General features: G+C 28.6%; 1 protein-coding gene across 2 annotated transcripts; it reads right to left on the reverse strand.

Annotated features, from left to right (window-relative positions):
- Nucleotides 1-6,488: 6,488 nt before the first annotated feature.
- Nucleotides 6,489-19,522, reverse strand: LOC135127685 (paraplegin). 2 transcript variants are annotated; one of them, XM_064054240.1, is made up of 7 exons: nt 19,308-19,522; nt 18,954-19,256; nt 18,533-18,898; nt 18,164-18,480; nt 13,138-13,747; nt 6,795-7,190; nt 6,489-6,740 (listed from the first exon to the last, which is right to left on the reverse strand). In XM_064054240.1, exons 1-7 carry the CDS (start codon nt 19,461-19,463, stop codon nt 6,549-6,551), a joined length of 2,340 nt encoding a protein of 779 aa, XP_063910310.1. In that variant the 5' UTR covers nt 19,464-19,522; the 3' UTR covers nt 6,489-6,548. The 2 variants fall into 2 exon arrangements, with proteins under 2 accessions (XP_063910310.1, XP_063910309.1); XM_064054239.1 differs by having other exon boundaries at nt 18,954-19,522.
- Nucleotides 19,523-20,430: the final 908 nt, after the last annotated feature.

Genomic DNA, 20,430 nt, shown 5'->3' on the forward strand with positions numbered 1-20,430 from the left:
TTCTAGTTCGATTTTCAAGTTTTCGTTGTTCAATTCTTTGAATTTTCGATTTTTCAACTATCGTTCTCTCAGTTTTTTATCTTCCTTCTTTCAGATTTCTCAATTTTTCAAATTTTTGGTTTTCGACTTTCCGATTTTTCAATTTTTCAAAATTGCGATTCTCGTTTGTCGTCATCTAGAATTTTCGAATTTTTCGTTTTTCTTTTTTTCAACCTTTTTTCAAGTATTGATTTTTTAATTTCCGTTTTTCAACTTTTCGATTTTCGAATTCAAATTTTTTTAAATCTCGATTTTGGAGTTTGGAACATTTTGATTTTCTGAATTTTGAATTTTCCAAATTTAGGACGTTCAATTGTCGTATATGTTGATTTTTGATTTTTCGAATTTTTGGATTTTCGGTTACTCTGGTTCGATTTTCAATTCATCGTTTTTCGTTCTTTCATTTTTTTCCGTTTTTAAATCTAATTTTTTTGATTTTCGACTTTCCGATTGTTGAATTTTTTGGTTTTCGAATTTACATTTAAAAAAAATCGAGATTTCGATATTTCGATTTTTTGAATTTTCTATTTTGCAAATTTTCGATTTTTCAATAATCATTCTTTCAATTTTTGATTTCTCAATTTTTCAAATTTTTGAGTTTTCGATTTTCCGACTTTTCGAATTGTCGATTTTTCGAATTTTTGGTTTCTATTTCTCTATTGTCGGATTTTTGATTTTCGATTTTTTGATTTTTCAAATTTTAGAATTTTTGATTTCTCTGGTTCGATTTTCATTCTTCGTCTTTCAGTTTTTTTGAATATTCGATTTTTGATAATCGTTCTTTAACTTTTTTTCAAATTTTTGATGTTTCGATTTTCCGATTTTTCAATTTCTCGGTTTTCGCATTTAGATATTTCGAAATCTTGATTTTCGAGTGTTCGACATTTCGGTTTTTTGAATTCTCAAATTTTCCATTTTGCAAATTTTTGATTTTCAGTTTTCGCGTTTTCAATTTTTGATTTTGAATTTTTCAAATTTAAGACGTTCAATTGTCGTATTTGTTGATTTTTGAATTTTCGATTTTTTGATATGCGTTCTTTCATTTTTTTTCCTTTTTTGAATCTCAGTTTTTTGATTTTCGACTTTCTGATTGTTCAGTTTTTTGGTTTTCGAATTTACATTTTTAAAAGTCGACATTTCGATATTTCAGGTTTTTGAATTTTCGATTTTGCAAATTTTCGATTTCGAGTTTTCAATTTTTCTTTTTTTTTATTTTTCGATTGTCGGATTTTTGATTTTCGATTTTGCAAACTTTAGGATTTTCAATTTTTCGTTTTTAAATTTTTTGAATATTCGATTTTTCAATAATAGTTCTTTCAATTTTTGATTTCTCAATTTATCAAATTTTTGATTTTTCGTTTTTCATTTTTTGAATTTTCGATTCATCGATAATTGTTTTTTCTTTTTTCCAGTTCAAAATCTATATTTCTTTTTATTTTTTGACTGCCCGATTTTTCGATTTCTCTATTTTCGGTTTTGGAGTTTAGAGTTTTCGATATCTCAGTTTTCGAGTTTTCGACATCACAGTTTCTCTTATTCAACTTTCAATTTTTCGTTTTTCAATTTTTTTGAATTTTCGGCTTTTCTATTTTTTAATTTTTCTAAATCTAGATTTTCAGCAATTCGGTTTTTTGTATTTTCGAATTGTCGAATTTTCGATTTGCCAGTTTTTGAATTTTCGTTTTTTCATTTTTCCATTGTCAACTTTTGCATTTTCGATTTTTCAGTTTCTGACTTTCCGACTTTAGATTTTCGTTTATTCGAATTTTCAATCTCGAATTTTCGGTTTTCGAATTCAGAAAATTTCTATTTTTCGGTTTTCGATTTCTCGAGTTTTCGTTTTTTCGAATATGTATTTGATTTTTTTAATTTTTGATTTTTCGTTTTTCAATTTTTCGAATTTTCAATTCTTCGATGGGTAATTGTTTTTTCAATTGCATATCTTTCTTTTTTCGCTTTCTGAATATTTAAAATTTTTGATTTTCCGACTTTACGATTTTTCAATTTCTTTATTTTCGGTTTCCGATTTTAGATTTTTCTGAAATCTAGATTTTCGACATTTCGGTTTTTGTAATTTTCAATTGTTCGAATTTTTGATGTACTATTTTTCGATTTTTGAAATTTTAGAACTTTCAATTTCTCTAGTTTTTCGTTCTTCCAATTGTTTTACCTTTCTTTTTTTAAATTTTTCAGTTTTTCAAATATTTGATATTTTTCGACATTCTGATTTTTCAATTTTTCGAAATCTCGATTTTTGAGTTTTCGACATTTCGGTTTTTCGAATTTTCGATGTTCTATTTTTCGTTTGATGACTTTTTCTTTTTTAAATTTTAGGTTTTTCGATTTCACTTATTCAACTTTCAATTTTTCGTGAATTTTCGATTTTTCAATAATCTTCCAGTCTTTTTACCTTTCTTTTTTGGATCTCAATTTTTCAAATTTTTTGATCTTTAAACGTTCCGATTGTTCATTTTACAGTTTTCGATTTTTCGAGTTTTCGATTTTTCAAATTTTTGATTTTCGGTTTTTCGAATATTTGATTCTTTAATTTTTGATTTTTCGTTTTTCAATTTTTCGAATTTTCGATTCATTGATAATTGTTTTTTTTCGATTTCAAAATTTGTAAAAATTTTTATTTTTTTGAATTCCCGATTTTTCGATTTCTCTGTATTCGATTTTCGATTTTAGGCTTTTCGAAATCTCAATTTTCGAGATTTCGACATTTCGTTTTTTAGAATTTTCGATTGTTCGAATTTTCGATATTCTATTTTTCGATTGTCGGATTTTTAGATTTTCGATTTTTTCATTTTTCAGATTTTAGGTTTTTCGCTTTCTCTGGTTCAATTTTCAATTTTTCGTTTATCAATATTTTTGAATTTTCGATTTTTCAATAATTCACTTTTTCGAGTTTCCCATTTTTCGTTTTTTTCGAAATCAATCTCGATTTTCTATTTTTCGATTGTCGGATTTTTTGATTTTCAATGTTTCGATTATTCAAATTTTAGGATTTTCGAATTGTTTGTTCAATTTTATATTTTTCGTTTTTCGTCTTTCAATATTTCGATAATCGTTCTTCCAATTTTTTTCTTTTTCTTTTATAGTTGTCAATTTTTCAATTTTTTTATTTTTCTGATTTCCGATCTTTCAATTTTTCGGTTTTCGGCTTTTCGAAGTCTCGAAGTTCGACTTTTCGACATTTAGATTTTGAATTTTCAATTTCCAGTTTTCGAGCCAATGAATTTCGATTTTTCGATGGTCGGATTTTTGATTTACGATTTTCCAAATTTTAGTATTTTGGGTTTCTTTGGTTCAGTTTTCGATTTTTTGTTTTTCAATGTTTTGATTTTCGGTTTTTCAATAATCGTTTTATACATGTTTTTACTTTTTTTAGATTTCTCAATTTTTAAAAAATATTGATTTTTCGACTTTCGAGTTTTCAACATTTTGGTTTTTTGAATTTTCAATTTTTCGAATTTTTTGGATTTCCAGTTTTCGAATTTTTGAATTTTCGATTTTCTATTTCTCTAATGTCGGATTATTCATTTCGGATTGTTCGATTTTTCAATTTTTCAAATTTTTGATTTTTCGACTTTCCGATTTTTCAATTTTTCGAACTTTCGATTTTCGAGTTTTCGACATTTCGGTTTTTTGAATTTACGATTTTGCGAATTTTTATGCACTGTTGTGCAATAAACTTATCTTATCTTAAATTTTCGATTTTCAGCTTTCGAGTTTTCGAATTTTCGATTTTCTATTTCCCGGTTGTCGGATTTTTGATTTTCGATTGTTTGATTTTTCAAATTTTAGGATTTTCGAGATCTCTGGTTCGATTTTCAATTTTTTCAATTTTCGATTTTTCGATAATCGTTCTTTCAATTTTTTCCCTTTTTTCTTTCTTTATTTTTAAAATTTTTGATTTTCCCACTTTCCGAATTATCAATTTTCCGGTTTTCGAATTTAGATTTTTTGAAATATCAGTTTTCAAATTTTCGAATTTTAGGCCTTTTAATTGTCGCATTTGTTGATTTTGGATTTTTGGAATTTTTGGATTTTCAATTTCTCTGGTTCAATTTTCAATTCTGCGTTTTTCCATTTTCGATTTTTGTTCTTTGTTACTTTTTTCGTTCTCAATTTTTCGAGTTTTCCAGTTTGCGAATTTTCGATTTCCAATTTTCGAGTTTTCGATTTTTGATTTATCAAATTTTAGTATTTTTGATTTCTCGTGTTCAATTTTCAATTTTCCGTTTTTCAATTTTTTGAATTTTCGTTTTTTGCAATAATAATCATCGTCTCAGTTTTCTTTTTTTAGTTTTCTCAATTTAAAAAATTTTTCTTTTTCGACTTTTTGATTTTTCAATTTTTCTTGAATTTTCGATATTCTATTTCCTGATTGTCGGAATTTTGATTTTCGATTTTTTGATCTTTCAAATTTCAGGATTTTCAATTTCTCTGGCTCGATTTTGAATTTTTCGTTTTTCAATTTTTTGATTTTTCGATTTTCCCATACTCGTTCTTTCAATTTTTTTACATTTTTTTTCTTTATCAATTTTTCTAGTTTCCGATTTTATTCAGTTTTTCTGTTTTTAATTTTTCGAAATCTCGGTTTTTTCGAATTTTGGATTTTCAATTTTTCGAATTTTAGGATTTTTGATTGTTGGATTTGTCGATTCTAGATTTTTGATTTTTCAAATTTTCGATTTATTTTTTTTTTGAATTCCCAATGTTTCCATTTTCTATTTTTTGATTATTTAATTGTTTGATTTTCGATTTTTCGAATTTTAGGATTTTCGATTTCTCGAGATCTTTTCGTTCTTCAATTGTTCGAAACTTCGAACAAGCTTTTTTTTAATTTTTTTACCAGTTTTCGATTTCTCTATTGTTCGATTTTTTGATTTTCGGATGTTGATTTTTCGAAGTTCCTATTTTTGAGTTTTTGACATTTCGTGATTTTTTGGATTTCCGATTTTCGATATTTCGAACATTCGCTTCATCGAATTTTTGGTATTTCGATTTGTAGAAATAAAAATGTTCAATTTTTCGAATTTTAGATTTTTTGATCTCGAGTTTTTGATTTTCGGTTTTTCGTTAATTTTCAATTTTTCGAATTCTCGATTTTTTAAATTTTCGATATTTTGACTTTCCGATTTTCCGAACATTTGATTTGTCATCGAAATTTCCAAGTTGTTTACTCCAGTAGCTTTTACAAATCAAATAATTGGAGAAACAAAAAAATGAAAACAATTCGGAAAAAGCATTGCTATTGGCCAAAAACCAGAATTATACTCGGCTTAAAGTAGGCACCCAATTGTACAAATTTTAGGAATTTAGATTTCTTTGGTTCGATTTTTAATTCGTCGTTTATCAATTTCTTGCATTTTTGATTTTTCGATAACCGTTCTTTCAATTTTTTTATCCTTTTTTTCTTCTTCAATTTTTCAAATTTTTGGTTTTCCAATTTTTGGTTTTACAATTCAGATTTTTTGAAATCTCGATTTTCGATTTTTCGAATTTTTGGAATTTCAATTTCTCTGGTTCGATTTTCAGTTCTTCGTTTTTCAGTTTTTTCAATTTTCGATAATCGTTCTTTCAATTTTTCACATTTTTTCTTTCTCAATTCTTCAAATTTTTAATTTTTCGACTTGTCGATTGTGGAATTTATCGTTTCTTGATTTCAGATTTTTCGAAATTTTGGTTTTAGAGTTTTTTAGACTTTCAATTATCGAATTTGTTGATGTGGATTTTAAAATTTTCGACTTCTCGAGTTCGATTTTTCGGTTTATTTTGAATTTCTCGTTTTCAATATTTCGAATTTTCAGTAATCGCTTTTTCAATTCGTTTTCTTTTCTTTATTCGATTTCTCAGTTTTTCAAATTTTCGATTTTTCAATGTTCTATGTTTCGAATGTTGGATTTTTTAATTTTCGACTTTTCGAATTTTAGGATTTTCGATTTCTCGAGTTCGATTTCTCGTTTATTCAATTGTTCGTAATTTCGATAGTTTCATTTTCGGACTTTGATTTTTCGAAATCTGTTTCTGAGTTTTCAACATTTCGTTTTTTGAATTTTTGATTTTCCGAGTTTTCAATCTTTCAATTTTTCGAAATTAAAATTTTGACGTAAATTAAATGTCACTTGTCAATTATGACAACAGGAAGTAACGTGGAGTCTGGAGTGACAGGTATACCAATTTCAAGCAAAATTCATTGACACCAACTGAAACAATACTTGATCAGTATGATCAGTGATCACGCTGTATATAACAATCAGAATTATATTCAAAATAAAATAGGCAACCAGTCGTACAAAATCGGACATAGGCAACCAATTATACAAACAGGTTCGGTTATAAACAAATTGTGATAACACGTGAGGCCCAAATATAACACAGAAAAAGAAAAAAAAATGTCAGAAAAGGAAACAGGGTAAGGTATAAATGAAATAAAACCCAACTTCAATAAACATAAATATAATTTGTTCATCAATAAGACTATCTACAATATGAACACTATCTCACACCTTCGGCGCAGACGTATTAGCTTGAGACTTCGAGTCCGCAGGCTTCGTATCACCGGCGTCCTTCCTCACCGACTCCTCGAACTCCGCAGGCTCGATCAAGTGCTTGGCACCGAAAGGAGGAGGCCCCAGAAGACCCTCAACGTCATCATAATTCAAAGTTTCCTTCTTTAAAAGAGTCTCTGCAAGCTACAACAACCACAACGTCACCACAGCCACAATAATAATAATAATAACCCTCACCAACTCCAACTTGTCTTTATTCTGCATCAACACCTCCTCAGTTTTCTTATACGCTCTAGTCACCAAAGTTCGCGCCTCCATGTCAATCAAATTCGCCAACTTTTTGCTGTAGGGTCTCCTTCCTCTTTCCTGGACCTCCTGCTCCGGGAAACACACCAGCCCCACGTTGTCACTCATCCCGAACTCCCGGACTTGAGCGTACGCCATTTTGGTTACTTTTTCTAGGTCGTTCTGGGCCCCCGTGGTGATCCTGTTGAAAATTAGGGACTCCGCTACTCTGCCCCCGAGGGTCATGCACATCCGTTCGAAGAGTTCTTCTTTCGTGTAGAGTTTTTGGTCGCGGGGGATGTACTGGGCGAAACCTAGGGCTAGATTCGTTCTGGGGACTATCGTCACCTAAAACCAACAAAAATAAGTCGACTTAAGTCTTTACTTAAATAAAATGTTATTTCGATTGAACTTTCCTTGTTCTTGAAGTGCAGACTAACAAATCCTTTTTTAAAAAATTAAAAAAAAAAATGCGATTTTTGACAACATTTACAAAGTTCAAATAAGCATTTCCGCAAAATTTTTCAATTATTCAAGTTTTAAATTAAAACTATTTTTGCTCTCTCAGTTTTTGGATTTGCAGTTTTTCGAGTTTTCAAGTTTAAATGTTTAAGTTTTTCAATTATCCAACTTTTGAATTTTTCAATTGTTAGATTTTATACTTTTTCGATTTTTCATTTTTTTAAATAGTTTGTTTTTTCAATTTTAATTTTGTCAGTTACTTGTTTCTTCGTTTTTTCGATTTTTGATTTTTCGAATATTTGTTTCATCGAATTTCCGATTTTTCGATATTTAGTTTCACGATTTTCAATTTCTCTAGTTTTCGATTATTTGAATTTTAGAGTTTTGACTTTCCAATTTTTCGATTTTCGATGTTTCTATTTTCCAATTTTCGAGTTTTCAAATTTTCAAGGAATTTTCCATTTTTCAATTTTTCGATCTGAAATTTTTCTGTTTGCAATTTTTAGATATCTCGAAATTTAATTCTTCAATTTTTGGAGATCTTTCCTTTTCAATTTTTCGATTTCCCATTTTTTTTTAATTTTTCGAATTTTGGAATTCGATTTTTATTTTTATGTATGGTGGATTTGTGTCACTGAGTTGTAATGGAATTACTTAATTATATAATTATTTTTCAACTTAATTTTATGTCAATTTTTATTTTAGTTTTTAACTAAATTATTTAAACTATTATTATAGGAGTTATATTGTCGTCTAAATAGAATGTTTATGTTCGGTTGGACTATAAATCTATTTATTTTATATTTATTTATTTTTCTATTTTAGATTTTTCTAAATCTCGATTCTCAAGTATTCGAGATTTCGGTTTTTTGAATTTTCAATTTTTCAATTTTTTGAATTTTCGATTTTTCAATAATCGTTCTTCCATTTTTTTACATTTCTTTTCTTAGATTTCTCAATTTTTCAAATTTTTGATTTTCCGACTTTCGGATTTTTTAATTTTTCGAACTTTCGATTTTCGAGTTTTCGACATTTCGGTTTTTTGAATTTACGATTTTGCGAATTTTTATGCACTGTTAGCTGACCTTTTGTGCTGTTGCGCAATAAACTTATCTTATCTTAAATTTTCGATTTCCAGCTTTTGAGTTTGCGGATTTTTGATTTTCTATTTCTCGGTTGTCGGATTTTTAATTTTTCAAATTTTAGGATTTTCGAGATGTCTGGTTCGATTTTGAATTCTTCTTCTTTCAATTTTTTCAATTTTCGATTTTTCGATAATCATTCTTGCAATTTTTTTACCCTTTTTCTTTCACAATTTTTAAAATTTTTTATTTTTCCACTTTCTGAATTATCAATTTTTCGGTTTTCGAATTTAGATTTTATGAAATATGTTTTCAAATTTTCGAATTTTAGGACTTTAAATTGTCGGATTTGTTGATTTTGGATTTTTGGAATTTTTGGATTTTCGATTTCTCTGGTTCAATTTTTAATTCTTCGTTTTTCAATTTTCGATTTTTCGATAATAGTTCTTTCAATTTTTGTTACTTTTTTCGTTCTAAATTTTTCGAAATCTCCATTTTCGAGTTTTCAACATTTGGGTTTTTTGAATTTTCGAATTTTCCATTTTGCGAATTTTCGATTTCCAGATTTCGAGTTTTTGAATTTTCGATATTCTATTTTCTGATCGTAGGAATTTTGATTTTCGATTTTTTGATCTTTCAAATTTTAGGATTTTCGATTTCTCCGACTCGATTTTGAATTTTTCGTTTTTCAATTATTTTCCCATAATCGTTCTTTCATTTTTTTTTTACATTTTTTTCTTTATCAATTTTTCGACTTTCCGATTTTATTCAATTTTTCGGTTTTCAATTTTTATTAATTTTTTGAAATCTCGATTTCGAAGTTTCGGTTTTTTGAATTTTCGGTTTCTCGAATTTTGAATTTTCAATTTTTAGAATTTTAGGATTTTCGATTGTTGGATTTGTCGATTCTAGATTGTCGATTTTTCAAATTTTCGATTTATTTTTAAATTTTCGAGTTTTCTATTTTCCAATTTTTTTGATTTTCGATATTCCACTTTTCGAGTTTTTAAATTTTCGATTTTTGATTGATTTATTTATTTATTTCAATACAGTGCCAACGGGCTTAAGGCCCACTATTTTTCGAATATTTGGCCCATCGAATTTTCAATTTTTCTCGTTTTCAATTTTTTGATTATTCGAATTTTAGATTTTCCGATTTTTCGTATTTTGATTGTACAATCTGCTAATTTTCGAGTTTTTAAATTTTCAGTTATTCGATTTTCGATGTATGGAATTTTCGTTTTTCCGAAATTTAGGTTTCACGATTTTCAATTTCTCGAAATATCGATTTTTCAATTTTCAATTTCTCGAGTTTTCGTTTCGATGTTTCGATTTTCGAGTTTTTGACGTTTCTGTTTTTTGAATTTTTGACTTTTCGATTTTAGATTTTTGGAATTTCCAATTTTCCAGTTTTCGAGTTTTCGAATTTTCGATTTTCTATCATCCGATTTTTCCATTTTCTATTTTTACACTTTCCATTTTCGAATATTTGCTTCATCCAATTTTCGTTTTTTCGAAAATTAGATTTTTCGATTCTCGATTTCTCTAGTTTTCGATTTTTCGATTATTCAAATTATAGATTTTCAATTTCTCGATTTCGATTTTTTTATTTTCGTCTTCCGGATTTATCGATATTCGATCTTTCGATTTTCGTGTTTTTGACGTTTCGGTTATTTCAAATTTTTCGAGTTTTCTATTTTCCAATTTTCGAGTTCACAAATTTTCGATTTTTCAATTTTTATATTCTTCACTTTTTCGATCTGCAATATTTCGGTTTTCACTTTTTAGATTTCCCGAAATTGAATTTTTCAATTTTTCTAAATTTTGCTTTTTCAATTTTTCGATTTCTAGATTTATTAATTTTTAGAATTTCGGAATTCTCCATATTTCGATTGTTCGATTTTCGATTTTTCTATTTTAGATTTTTCCAAATCCCGATTTTCAAGTTTTCGGTTTTCCAGTTTTCGAGTTTATAACTTTTCGATTTTGCGATTTTCGGATTTTTCGATTTTTTGAATTTAGATTTTTGATTCTTCGAATATTTGGCTCATCGAATTTTCCATTTTTTGAAATTGAGATTTTACGATACAATTTCTCTAGTTTTCGATTTTTAGATTTTTAGATTTTCAATTCCAAATTTTTTCCAAATTTCGAGTTTCCGATTTTTCCATTTTCAATTTTCGAATATTTGCTTTATTCAATTTCCGATTTTGCGAAATTTAGATTTTCCGATTTTCAATTTCTCAGGTTTTCGATTTTTCAATTTTTTCCCTTCTTTTTTCGATTTCTCAATTTTTTATATTTTGGATTTTTCGAGTTTCCGATTTTTCAATTTTTCGACATATCAATTTTTTCAATTTTCGATTTTTCAAGTTTAGATTTTTTAATTTTAATAATAATAATGTAGATTTATTGACTAACAGAACAAAAGTTCTAACAGAGACAGAGATTATAAAAAAAAAGATACAGACGATTTTCAACTTTTCGTTTTTAAATTTTTCGAATTTTCCATTTTTCGATGATCGTGTTGTAATTTTTTTTAAATTTTCATTTTTCGATTTCTCAATTTTTCAAATTTTTGAATTTTCAACTTTCCGAATTTCCAATTTTCAATTGTTCGGTTATTTGATTCAATGAATTTTCGACGTTTCGTTGTTCAATTTTTCGAATTTTCTATAAAGAGCTTTTTCAATCTTCTAACTTTCTTTTTTTGACTTCTCAATTTTTCAAATTTTTAGATTTTTGGATTTTCCGATTTTTCAATTTTTCGAATTCTCCATTTTTCGATGATCGTATTGTAATTTTTTTTAATTTTTCATTTTTCGATTTCTCAATTTTTCAAATTTTTTAATTTTCGACTTTCCGAATTTCCAATTTTCAATTGTTCGGATATTTGAATCAATGAATTTTCGATTTGTCGATTTCCAATTTTTCGAATTTTCTCCAAAAGGCTTTTTCAATCTTCTAACTTCCTTTTTTTGATTTCTCAATTTTTCAAATTTTTGGATTTTTGGATTTTCCGATTTTTCAATTTTTCGATGATCGTATTGTAATTTTTAATTTTTCATTTTTCGATTTCTCAATTTTTCAAATTTTTGAATTTTCGACTTTCCGAATTTCCAATTTTCAATTGTTCGGATATTTGAATCAATGAATTTTCGATTTTTCGTTTTTCAATTTTTCGAATTTTCTCTAAAAAGCTTTTTCAATCTTCTAACTTCCTTTTTTTGATTTCTCAATTTTTCAAATTTTTGGATTTTTGGATTTTCCGATTTTTCAATTTTTCGAACTTGCCATTTTTCGATGATCGTATTGTAATTTTTTTTAATTTTTCATTTTTCGGTTTCTCGATTTTTCAAATTTTTGAATTTTCGCTTTTCAAATTTCCAATTTTCAATTGTTCGGATAACGTATTTTCGATTTTTCGAATTTAGATTTTTGATTCTTCGAATATTTGGCTCATCGATTTTTCAATTTTTCGAATTTTCCATTTTTCGATGATCGTATTGTAATTTTTTTTAATTTTTCATTTTTCGCTTTCTCAATTTTTCAAATTTTTGAATTTTCGCTTTTCGAATTTCCAATTTTCAATTGTTCGCATAACGTATTTTCGATTTTTCGAATTTTCCATTTTTCGATTATCGTATTGTAATTTTTTTTAATTTTTTATTTTTCGGTTTCTCGATGTTTCAAATTTTTGAATTTTCGCTTTTCGTGTTTCCAATTTTCAATTGTTCGGATATTTGATTCAATGAATTTTCGATTTTTCGTTTTTCAATTTTTCGAATTTTCTATAAAGGGCTTCTTTCTTTTTTTGATTTCTCAATTTTTCAAATTTTTGGATTTTTAGATTTTCCGATTTTTCAATTTCCCGAATTTGCCATTTTTCGGTGATCGTATTGTGATTTTTTTTATTTTTCATTTTTCGATTTGTCAATTTTTCAAATTTTTGAATTTTCGATTTTCCGAATTTCCAATTTTCAATTGTTCGGATATTTGATTCAATGAATTTTCGATTTTTCGTTTTTCAATTTTTCGAATTGTCTATAAAGAGCTTTTTCAATCTTCTAACTTTCTTTTTTTTGATTTCTCAATTTTTCAAATTTTTGGATTTTTGGATTTTCCGATTTTTCAATTTTTTGATTTTCGATTTATATTTTTCAAAGAGCAATGAGCTTTTTCAATTCTTTTAATATTCTTTTTTCGATTTCTCAATTTTTCAGTTTTTAAATTTTTTGATTGTAGATTTACATTTTTTTTTTCAAGATCTCAAATTTCGTTTTTTGAATTTTATATTTTTTAATTTTTCAATTTTTCGATCTTTCAATGTGACACTTTTTCGACTTTACAATTTTTTAGTTTTCAAATTCGATGTGTTTTTCCTTTTTTTTTTAATTTTTCGATTCATTAGTTTTTTTTAAGTTTCTCGATTTTTAGTTTTACAATGTTTCAATTTTTCGTTTCTTCAGTTCTTCGTTTTTGGCATTTTTGTCAACACTGGTTCATAGACCACAAGTGCAGGAATCTCTTATTTTATAAAAATAAAAACAAATTTCCTATTGTAAATTTTGGAGATGACGTCGTCAAATTGTTAGTGGGGATGATTAGCCAACTTTGGTTGGCGTTTGACCGTAATATACATAGAAAATTTGACAACGATCAGACCAGTAATTTTGGAAATTGATACAGATGACAGACAGACGATTGACAGACAGACAGACAGACGGAAACGGGAAATAAAAACAACATACTTTTAGTAAAGCATCCGTGTGCTCCAGCATCCACCCCACCAAAGCATGCCCCGACTCGTGATAGGCCACCACGCGCTTCTCCTGCGGCGACATCGCGTGGTTGCGCTTCTCCGTGCCGCCCACCAGCCTCTCTACTGCGTACTCCAGGTTCTCCTTGGTCACGTTCTTCTGCTTGGACCTGGCCGCGTGCAGCGCCGCCTCGTTGCACACGTTGGCGATGTCGGCGCCGCTGAAGCCGGGGGTGAGGTGCGCCATTCGCATGGAGATGGTCTCCGGGGGGCAGTTCAGGCAGATGCCGCGCAGGTGCTGCTCGAAGATCTGCTTGCGCTCCACCAGGTCGGGCAGGTCGATGAGGATGTGGCGGTCGAAGCGGCCCGGGCGCAGGAGCGCCTTGTCGAGGATGTCGGCGCGGTTGGTGGACGCCAGCATGATGACGCTCTCTTTGCTGGCCATTCCGTCCATCTCCACCAGGAGCTGGTTGAGGGTTTGTTCGCTCTCGCCGCTGGTGCCGGTCTGGGAGAGGTGGGCGCTGCGTTTGCGGCCCACGGCGTCGATCTCGTCGATGTAGATGATGCAGGGGGCGCGTTTGCGGGCTTCCTTGAAGAGGTCTCTGGAAAGTAAAAGGGTGGGTTTAAAATATGCCATTTAGATTTTAATATTTTTCCGTTTTTCATTTTTTAATTTTTTGATTTTTCAATTTTTTAACCGATGAAGTTTTCAGTTTTTTTATTGTTTATTTTTCAAGTTCCTGACTTTTAATTTTTCATTTTCTCGATTTTTAATTTTCCAGTTTTTCAAAAAAAAATATTCAAACTGAAATTTTGAAAAATCATAAACAACGAAATTTTGGCTTATTATTCCTGATAGACGTTCCATTCGCTATTGAAAAGTCAAAAAATTAAAAAAACCCAAAAATTAAATACATACATATCAAGAAAGTGAAAAATCTAAAATTGAAATAGCGAAAAATTGCAAACCTAAAAATTGAAAAATCGAAAAATAAAAAATGGGGAAACAGAAAAATCTAGAATCCAAAAAACTGAAAAATCGAAAAAAGGGAGTGTAAAATCAAAATATGGATACATCGAAAAATCGTAAAATCGAAAAATTGGAGAAACGAAAAATTGAAACATTGGAAAATTAAAAATTGAGAAAGTGAAAAATTGAAAATTGTAAATCGAAAAATTGAAAAACCGCAAAATTAAAAATCGAGAAATTGCAAAATCGGGAAACCGAAAATCTAGAGCCGAAAATTGAAAAATGAAAAAATGTATACTCGAAAAATTGAAACATCGAAAAATTCGACAAACTGAAAATTGCAAATCGAAAAACTGCAGAAACGAAAAGTCGGAAAATAAAGAAACTGGAAAAACTATAGTCAGAAAAATAAAATAGAAAAATTAAAACATCGAAAAATTAAAAATCGAGAAACTGAAAATCCAAACCACGAGACATTTAAGTAGAAAAATTGAAAAACTAAAAGGAATGAAATCAAAAATTAAAAATCGAGAAAGTGAAAAATTGAAAATTACAAATCGAAAAATCGCAAATCAAAATTTCGAGAAATTGCAACATCGGAATTGACACACGACAGAGTGAAAAATCAAAAAAGTAAACGAAAAATTGTAGAGATTAAAAAAACGAAAAATTGAAAGACCGAAAATTAAAAATTAAAAATCGGCAAATTGTAAAATTTACAACATTATGAAAAGTCAAAAAACCAAAAAGTGTGAAGTCGAAAAATTAAAAATCGAAAAACTGAAAAATTGGAAAAGAGAAAAATTACAAAATCGAAAAATTGGAAGATCGAAAAATCGCAAATCGAAAAATTGAAAAATCGAGAAATCGAAAATCTAGAATCCGAAAAATTGAAAAACCGAAAAGTGTAAAATCGAAGAACTGAAATATCGAAATAACGAAAATCGAGAAACTGAAAAATCAAAAGTAAACGAAGAATTAAAAATCGCAAAAATGTAAAATTAATGATTTTGAAAATGGAAAAATTGAAAAACCAAAAAGCCACAAAATGTGAAGTCGAAAAATTCATAATAGAGAAACTGAAAATTGGAAAAATTGGAAAAATTGAAAAAACAAAAAATTACAAAATCGAAAAATTGGAAGATCGAAAAATGCAAATCGGAAAATTGAAAAAAATGAAAATTGTCAATCGAAATTTTGAAAATCCAAAAGTCTAGAAGTGTAAAATCGAAAACTGAAAAATCATAAAATTGCGGAAACGAAAAATTCGAAGCATCGAAAATTAAAAATCGGAAAAATGTAAAATTAATGATTTTGAAAATAGAAAAATTGAAAAATCAAAAAACCACAAAGTGCGGAGTCGAAAAATTGAAAAAACAAAAAATTACAAAATCGAAAAATTGGAAGATCAAAAAATTGCAAATCGGAGAATTTAGAAAACGAAAAATTAGAAAATCGTAGAATTTAAAATTAAAAAACCAGTGTAAATCGAAAAACTGACATACTGAAATGTAACTGAAAAATCGTGAAATTGAAAAATTTTAAATAAAAAAATTGAAACATGGAGAAATTAAAAATCGAGTAAATGAAACATCGAAAAAGCGAAAAATAGTCGAAAAATCCTAAAATATTTGACGAAAGGAAAAATTAAACCATCGAAAAATTAAAAATCGAAAAAAACAAAAATGGTGAAAAAACGAAAAATAAAAATTCCAAAATCTGAAAAATCATAAAATCGATAAATTGCAAATCGAAAATTTTAGGAAACATAAAACTGGAAAACGAAAAACTGTAAAATGAATGACAGGAAATTGAAAAATCGAAAGGAAAATAAAAGAAACGAAATTATTAAAAATCAAAAAAAATTAAAATCAAACATTTTTCAGTTTTTCGATTTACACTTTGATTTTTTGCTTAATTTCGAACAATCGAAAAGTAAAAAAACGAAATGAAAATTTTAATCATTAAAAATCGAGAAACTGTAAAATCGAAAATACGAAAAGTAAACGAAACATTGTAAAATGGAAAAAATAAACAATAGAAATAAGTGAAAAGTTGAAAAATTAAATATTGAGAAATTGAAAAATCGAAAACACGAAAAGTAATGGAAAAATGATAAAATCATAAAATCGAAAAATCAAAAATGGAAAAATTCAAAATAAAAAAAAACAAAATATAATGAATAAATCGAGAAGTTGAAAAATGTAGGAAAAGAAAAATTGAAAAAAAAACGAAGTATAAATCGAGAAAGTGAAAAATCGAACAACTGAATGAAATATGAAAAGAAAACGAAATGTAATCGAAAAATCGTAAAATCAAAAAATTGAAGGAAAAAAATTAAAAATATCGAAAAATGAAAAATCGAAGACCGAAAAATCGAAAAATCAAAAAATCGAAAACTGAAATTTTTTAAAACGAAAAGTGCTTTAAATCGAAAAACTGAAAAATCATAAAATCGAAAAATTGCAAACAAAAAAATTTAGGAAACGAAAAATTCGTAAATCGAAACTTTTAAAATTAAAAAAAAAAACAATGTAAATCGAAGAACTGAGAAACAATGAAAGTATATTAAAAAAATAATTGAAAAATCGTAAAATCGAAAAACTGTAAATCGAAAACTTAAAAAAAAAATCCAAAAATCGGAAAAATATTTTAAGAAAAGAAAAATTGAAACATCGAATAATTAAAAATCGGAAGAAACAAAAAGTGTAAAGTCGAAAAATTAAAAATTCAAAAACTGAAAAAATCATAGAATCGCAAAATTGCAAATGCAAAAATTTAATAAACGAAAAATTGAATCGTAAAATCGAGGATATTAAAACTCGAAAATTTAAAAAACAGGGAAAAACAAAATGTAAGGCATGAAATTGAAAAATCGAACAGGAAAATAAAAGAACCGAAATGATTAAAAATCAAACAATTGTTAAACATTTTGAAAATGGAAAAATTAAAAAATCAATAAAACAAAAATTTGGAAGTTGGAAATTTAAAAATCAAGAAACTGAAAAATTGAAAAATTGTAAAATCAAACATTTTGAAAATGGAGAATTTGGAAATCGCAAAAACAAAAAGTATAAAGGCCAGAAATTAAAAATCAAGAAACTGAAAAATATCGAAAATTTTAAAAAGTAGAAATCGAAAATTTTTAAAATTGGAAAAACAAAGTGTAAATCCAGAAGCTAAATAAGGGAACAACTGAAAAGTTAAAAAAAAGAGCCAAATCTAATCGAAAAATCGAAAAATAATCAAAAAATCGAAAAATTTAGAAAACGAAAGATTGTAAAATCGAAAATTTTAAAAATTGAAACAACAAAGTGTAAGTGGAGAAACTAAAAAATTGACAAGAAAAAAAAACGAACTGTAATCCAAAAATCGATAAAATCGAAAAGACTCGAAAAGAGTAAAAGTGTAAATCTGAAAAATCGAATAATTGTAAATCGAAAAATTTTTGAAACGAAAAAATAGAAAATTGAAAATATTAAAAATTAGAAAAACAAAGTGTAAATCGAGATACTAAAAAATCGAAAAAATGAGAAGAAATCGAAAAATTGAAAATTCGAAAAATAGGAGAGAAGAAAATTCTCAAGTCGAAAAACTGAAATATCGCAAAATCGAAAACTGAAAAGTCGAAAAATTAAAAATTTAAAATCTAAAAAAACAAGAATTGCAAAATTATTATTTTTTTAAATCGAAAAAACCAAGCGTAAATCGAGAAACTGAAAAATGAAACACTAAAAAAACAAAAAGTAATAAAAACTGAAAAATCGATTTTACAGTTTCATGTGTGATCAAAATTTGGACAACTTTAAATGTTATACCAATTTCGAAAATAAGACTGAAACTACAAAAAAAACTTTGAATTTGCTTTTGAAAGTTTAAATTCGAATGAATTAAAAGTTTTTTTTTTTCAAATTTAACGGGACATAACTCCAGGACAGTTCAGGTATTTGTATTACCGTTAGGAGCCGATTCTTGGTATATTTACGGAGTTAATGACATAATGATGAATTGTTGGTTGCCTACTCACTACAAAATACAAATTTCATACCTCACTCGTGCCGCTCCCAATCCACCAATCATCTCAATAAACTCCGACCCATTCATCGACAAAAACGGAACATTAGCCTCAGTCGCCACCGCTTTGGCCAACAACGTCTTCCCACACCCAGGCGGCCCCAAAAGCAGCGCCCCTTTGGGCACTTTCGCCCCCAAACTCTTATAATGCTCGGGCCGTTTCAAGTAATCCACAAACTCCATCACCTCGAGTTTGGCCTCCCTGAGCCCCGCCACATCCGAAAAATGGACACCTTTTCCAGGACCGGTTAGCGGGTCGACTAGGGTGAATTTGGCGCGCCCCAGTTGAGTCTAAAAACACCACATAAATAATCAACTCACAATTACTAATTATTAACTTTACAAAAGTGTCCATATTGATTGGGGGCCTAATACTTTTGCTTCTCGCTAGGAGGGAGATTAATATGGCTACTATTAACAACGAAACTAGGAGTTTTCCAGCCGTGTCAGTTCCTCGTTCGAACGTGATGGGGACCCCATCCTGAATCCCCAAACGACGTTCAGCTTCTCTTAGTTTATCCTCGAATTTATTTATATCCACTACGTTCATGTGGTAAGTCCTGTTGTCCACTTTTTTTCCTTTAATGATAGCGCCTTCGTAGAGGATGATGGTGACGATTTCAATATCGGGGCGGATAATGATCTCTTCAACCTCTCCTTTCGAGAGCATTTGGTAAAGGAACTCGTTCCAGGCAACATATCTTACAATCTATAAAAATTCACGGAAAGTTTAATAAGACACACAATACGAATTTGTGACGTACTTCCGGCTGGTTGCTACTCGGAAACATCAACGATATTATCGCTATAACCATATACGCTGTGAGCATCCACAAAAATGCCTTCGCCAACAATGACGAAATTTTGTCTTTGTCGTCGTCGTCGTCTTTGTTGGGTTTGTTTTTGTCATCGCCTGGTTTTCCAGGACCGGGAGTCTGTTGGTGAGGTTGCGACGAGTGGAGATCCCTCCTGTTTAAGTAAAACGGCAAATCGTTGATGTTTTGTAAACCGGATCGTTGTATTAGGGAGCATACTGCGGCGTATTCTTTGTCAATTTTTCGAAGTACCTGAAATTTTCGTGGTGGAATAAATATTAAATGGGGTTTGCCGGTACGTACTAGGGGGGTTATAAAGGAGACGTTTGTGGATAACCTCTTTGTCGGGGTGATGACATTTTGGTTTGTGTTTAAGTAGTTAGGTGGTGGGTTTCGTATGAATGGGGACCTAGATATTGTACGCAGTATGTGGTTGTATTTGTGTAAGTGGCTATACATTTTTGTGGTTCATTTTTGGTTATTTTTTGACGTTAAAATTTAGGTTATGTTAGATGAATTGTCAGTTAATTTTTGGAACGAAGTTGGTGACATCTATATCTGGAAAGTAAAAACTTCTTGAAATTGTAGCGGTTTTACAGGAATCTGTATTATTTGACAGATATTTGCGCTCAATGTGGTCTTCAGGGATTTTCTTTAATAAAGGTACTAGATGGCAGAAGTGTGTTCTAATCTGGTGGTACCATGAATCGACGAATTCGCACTTTTTCGAAAAGAAATAAAAAAAGCTTAACAAAAAAGACAAACTAAAAATGACAATAGTGACTTTTGCATTTTTAGTGTAGTGCCATCATGACAACGTTAAATACTTTGTGAAAAAAGTTACCAAAATTATCTCGTTTACCAATATAAATACTTCTAGTTGTCACTCAGTCCCTTCGGTTATTTTTGTGAAATGTTCTTTCATTGATTCCAAGCTTAGGATAATTCTGATTTAATTCGAATATTTTCCCATTCTCTTTTAAATTATAGTTTTTACTTGAAAAATTAGATAAGAGATCTCAACATTCTTTCAAACTACTTCAAAAACCAGACACCCTGTGGTCCCCGAGATTCTTCTAAATTAGGTTAAAACCAAAATAGAAGGGATCCCGAGATACTTTAATTTGAATATTTTCCCATTCTCCCTTAGATTATAATTTTAATCTTATATAAAAGCAGATTCTTTAAAAATTACTTCAAAAACCAGATACACGGAATACTCGTTATTTTTTCTAATTACGTACTTCAAAAACAAAACAATAAAGGTCGCCGAAATTCTATCAAACTATTCAAAAATCAAGCAGAAGGTGTCCCCAAGATTCCTTCAAACTATGTACCTACTTCAAAAACAAAACATAATGGATCCCCGAGATTCTTTTAAACTACTTACTTCAAAAACGCAACATTATTTCAAACTACTTCAAGA

The sequence above is a fragment of the Zophobas morio genome, unplaced genomic scaffold (assembly GCF_036711695.1).
Source record: "Zophobas morio isolate AGI-343-1 ecotype UQ-CSIRO unplaced genomic scaffold, CSIRO_AGI_Zmor_V1 ptg000012l, whole genome shotgun sequence".
Lineage (NCBI taxonomy): Eukaryota > Metazoa > Arthropoda > Insecta > Coleoptera > Tenebrionidae > Zophobas > Zophobas morio.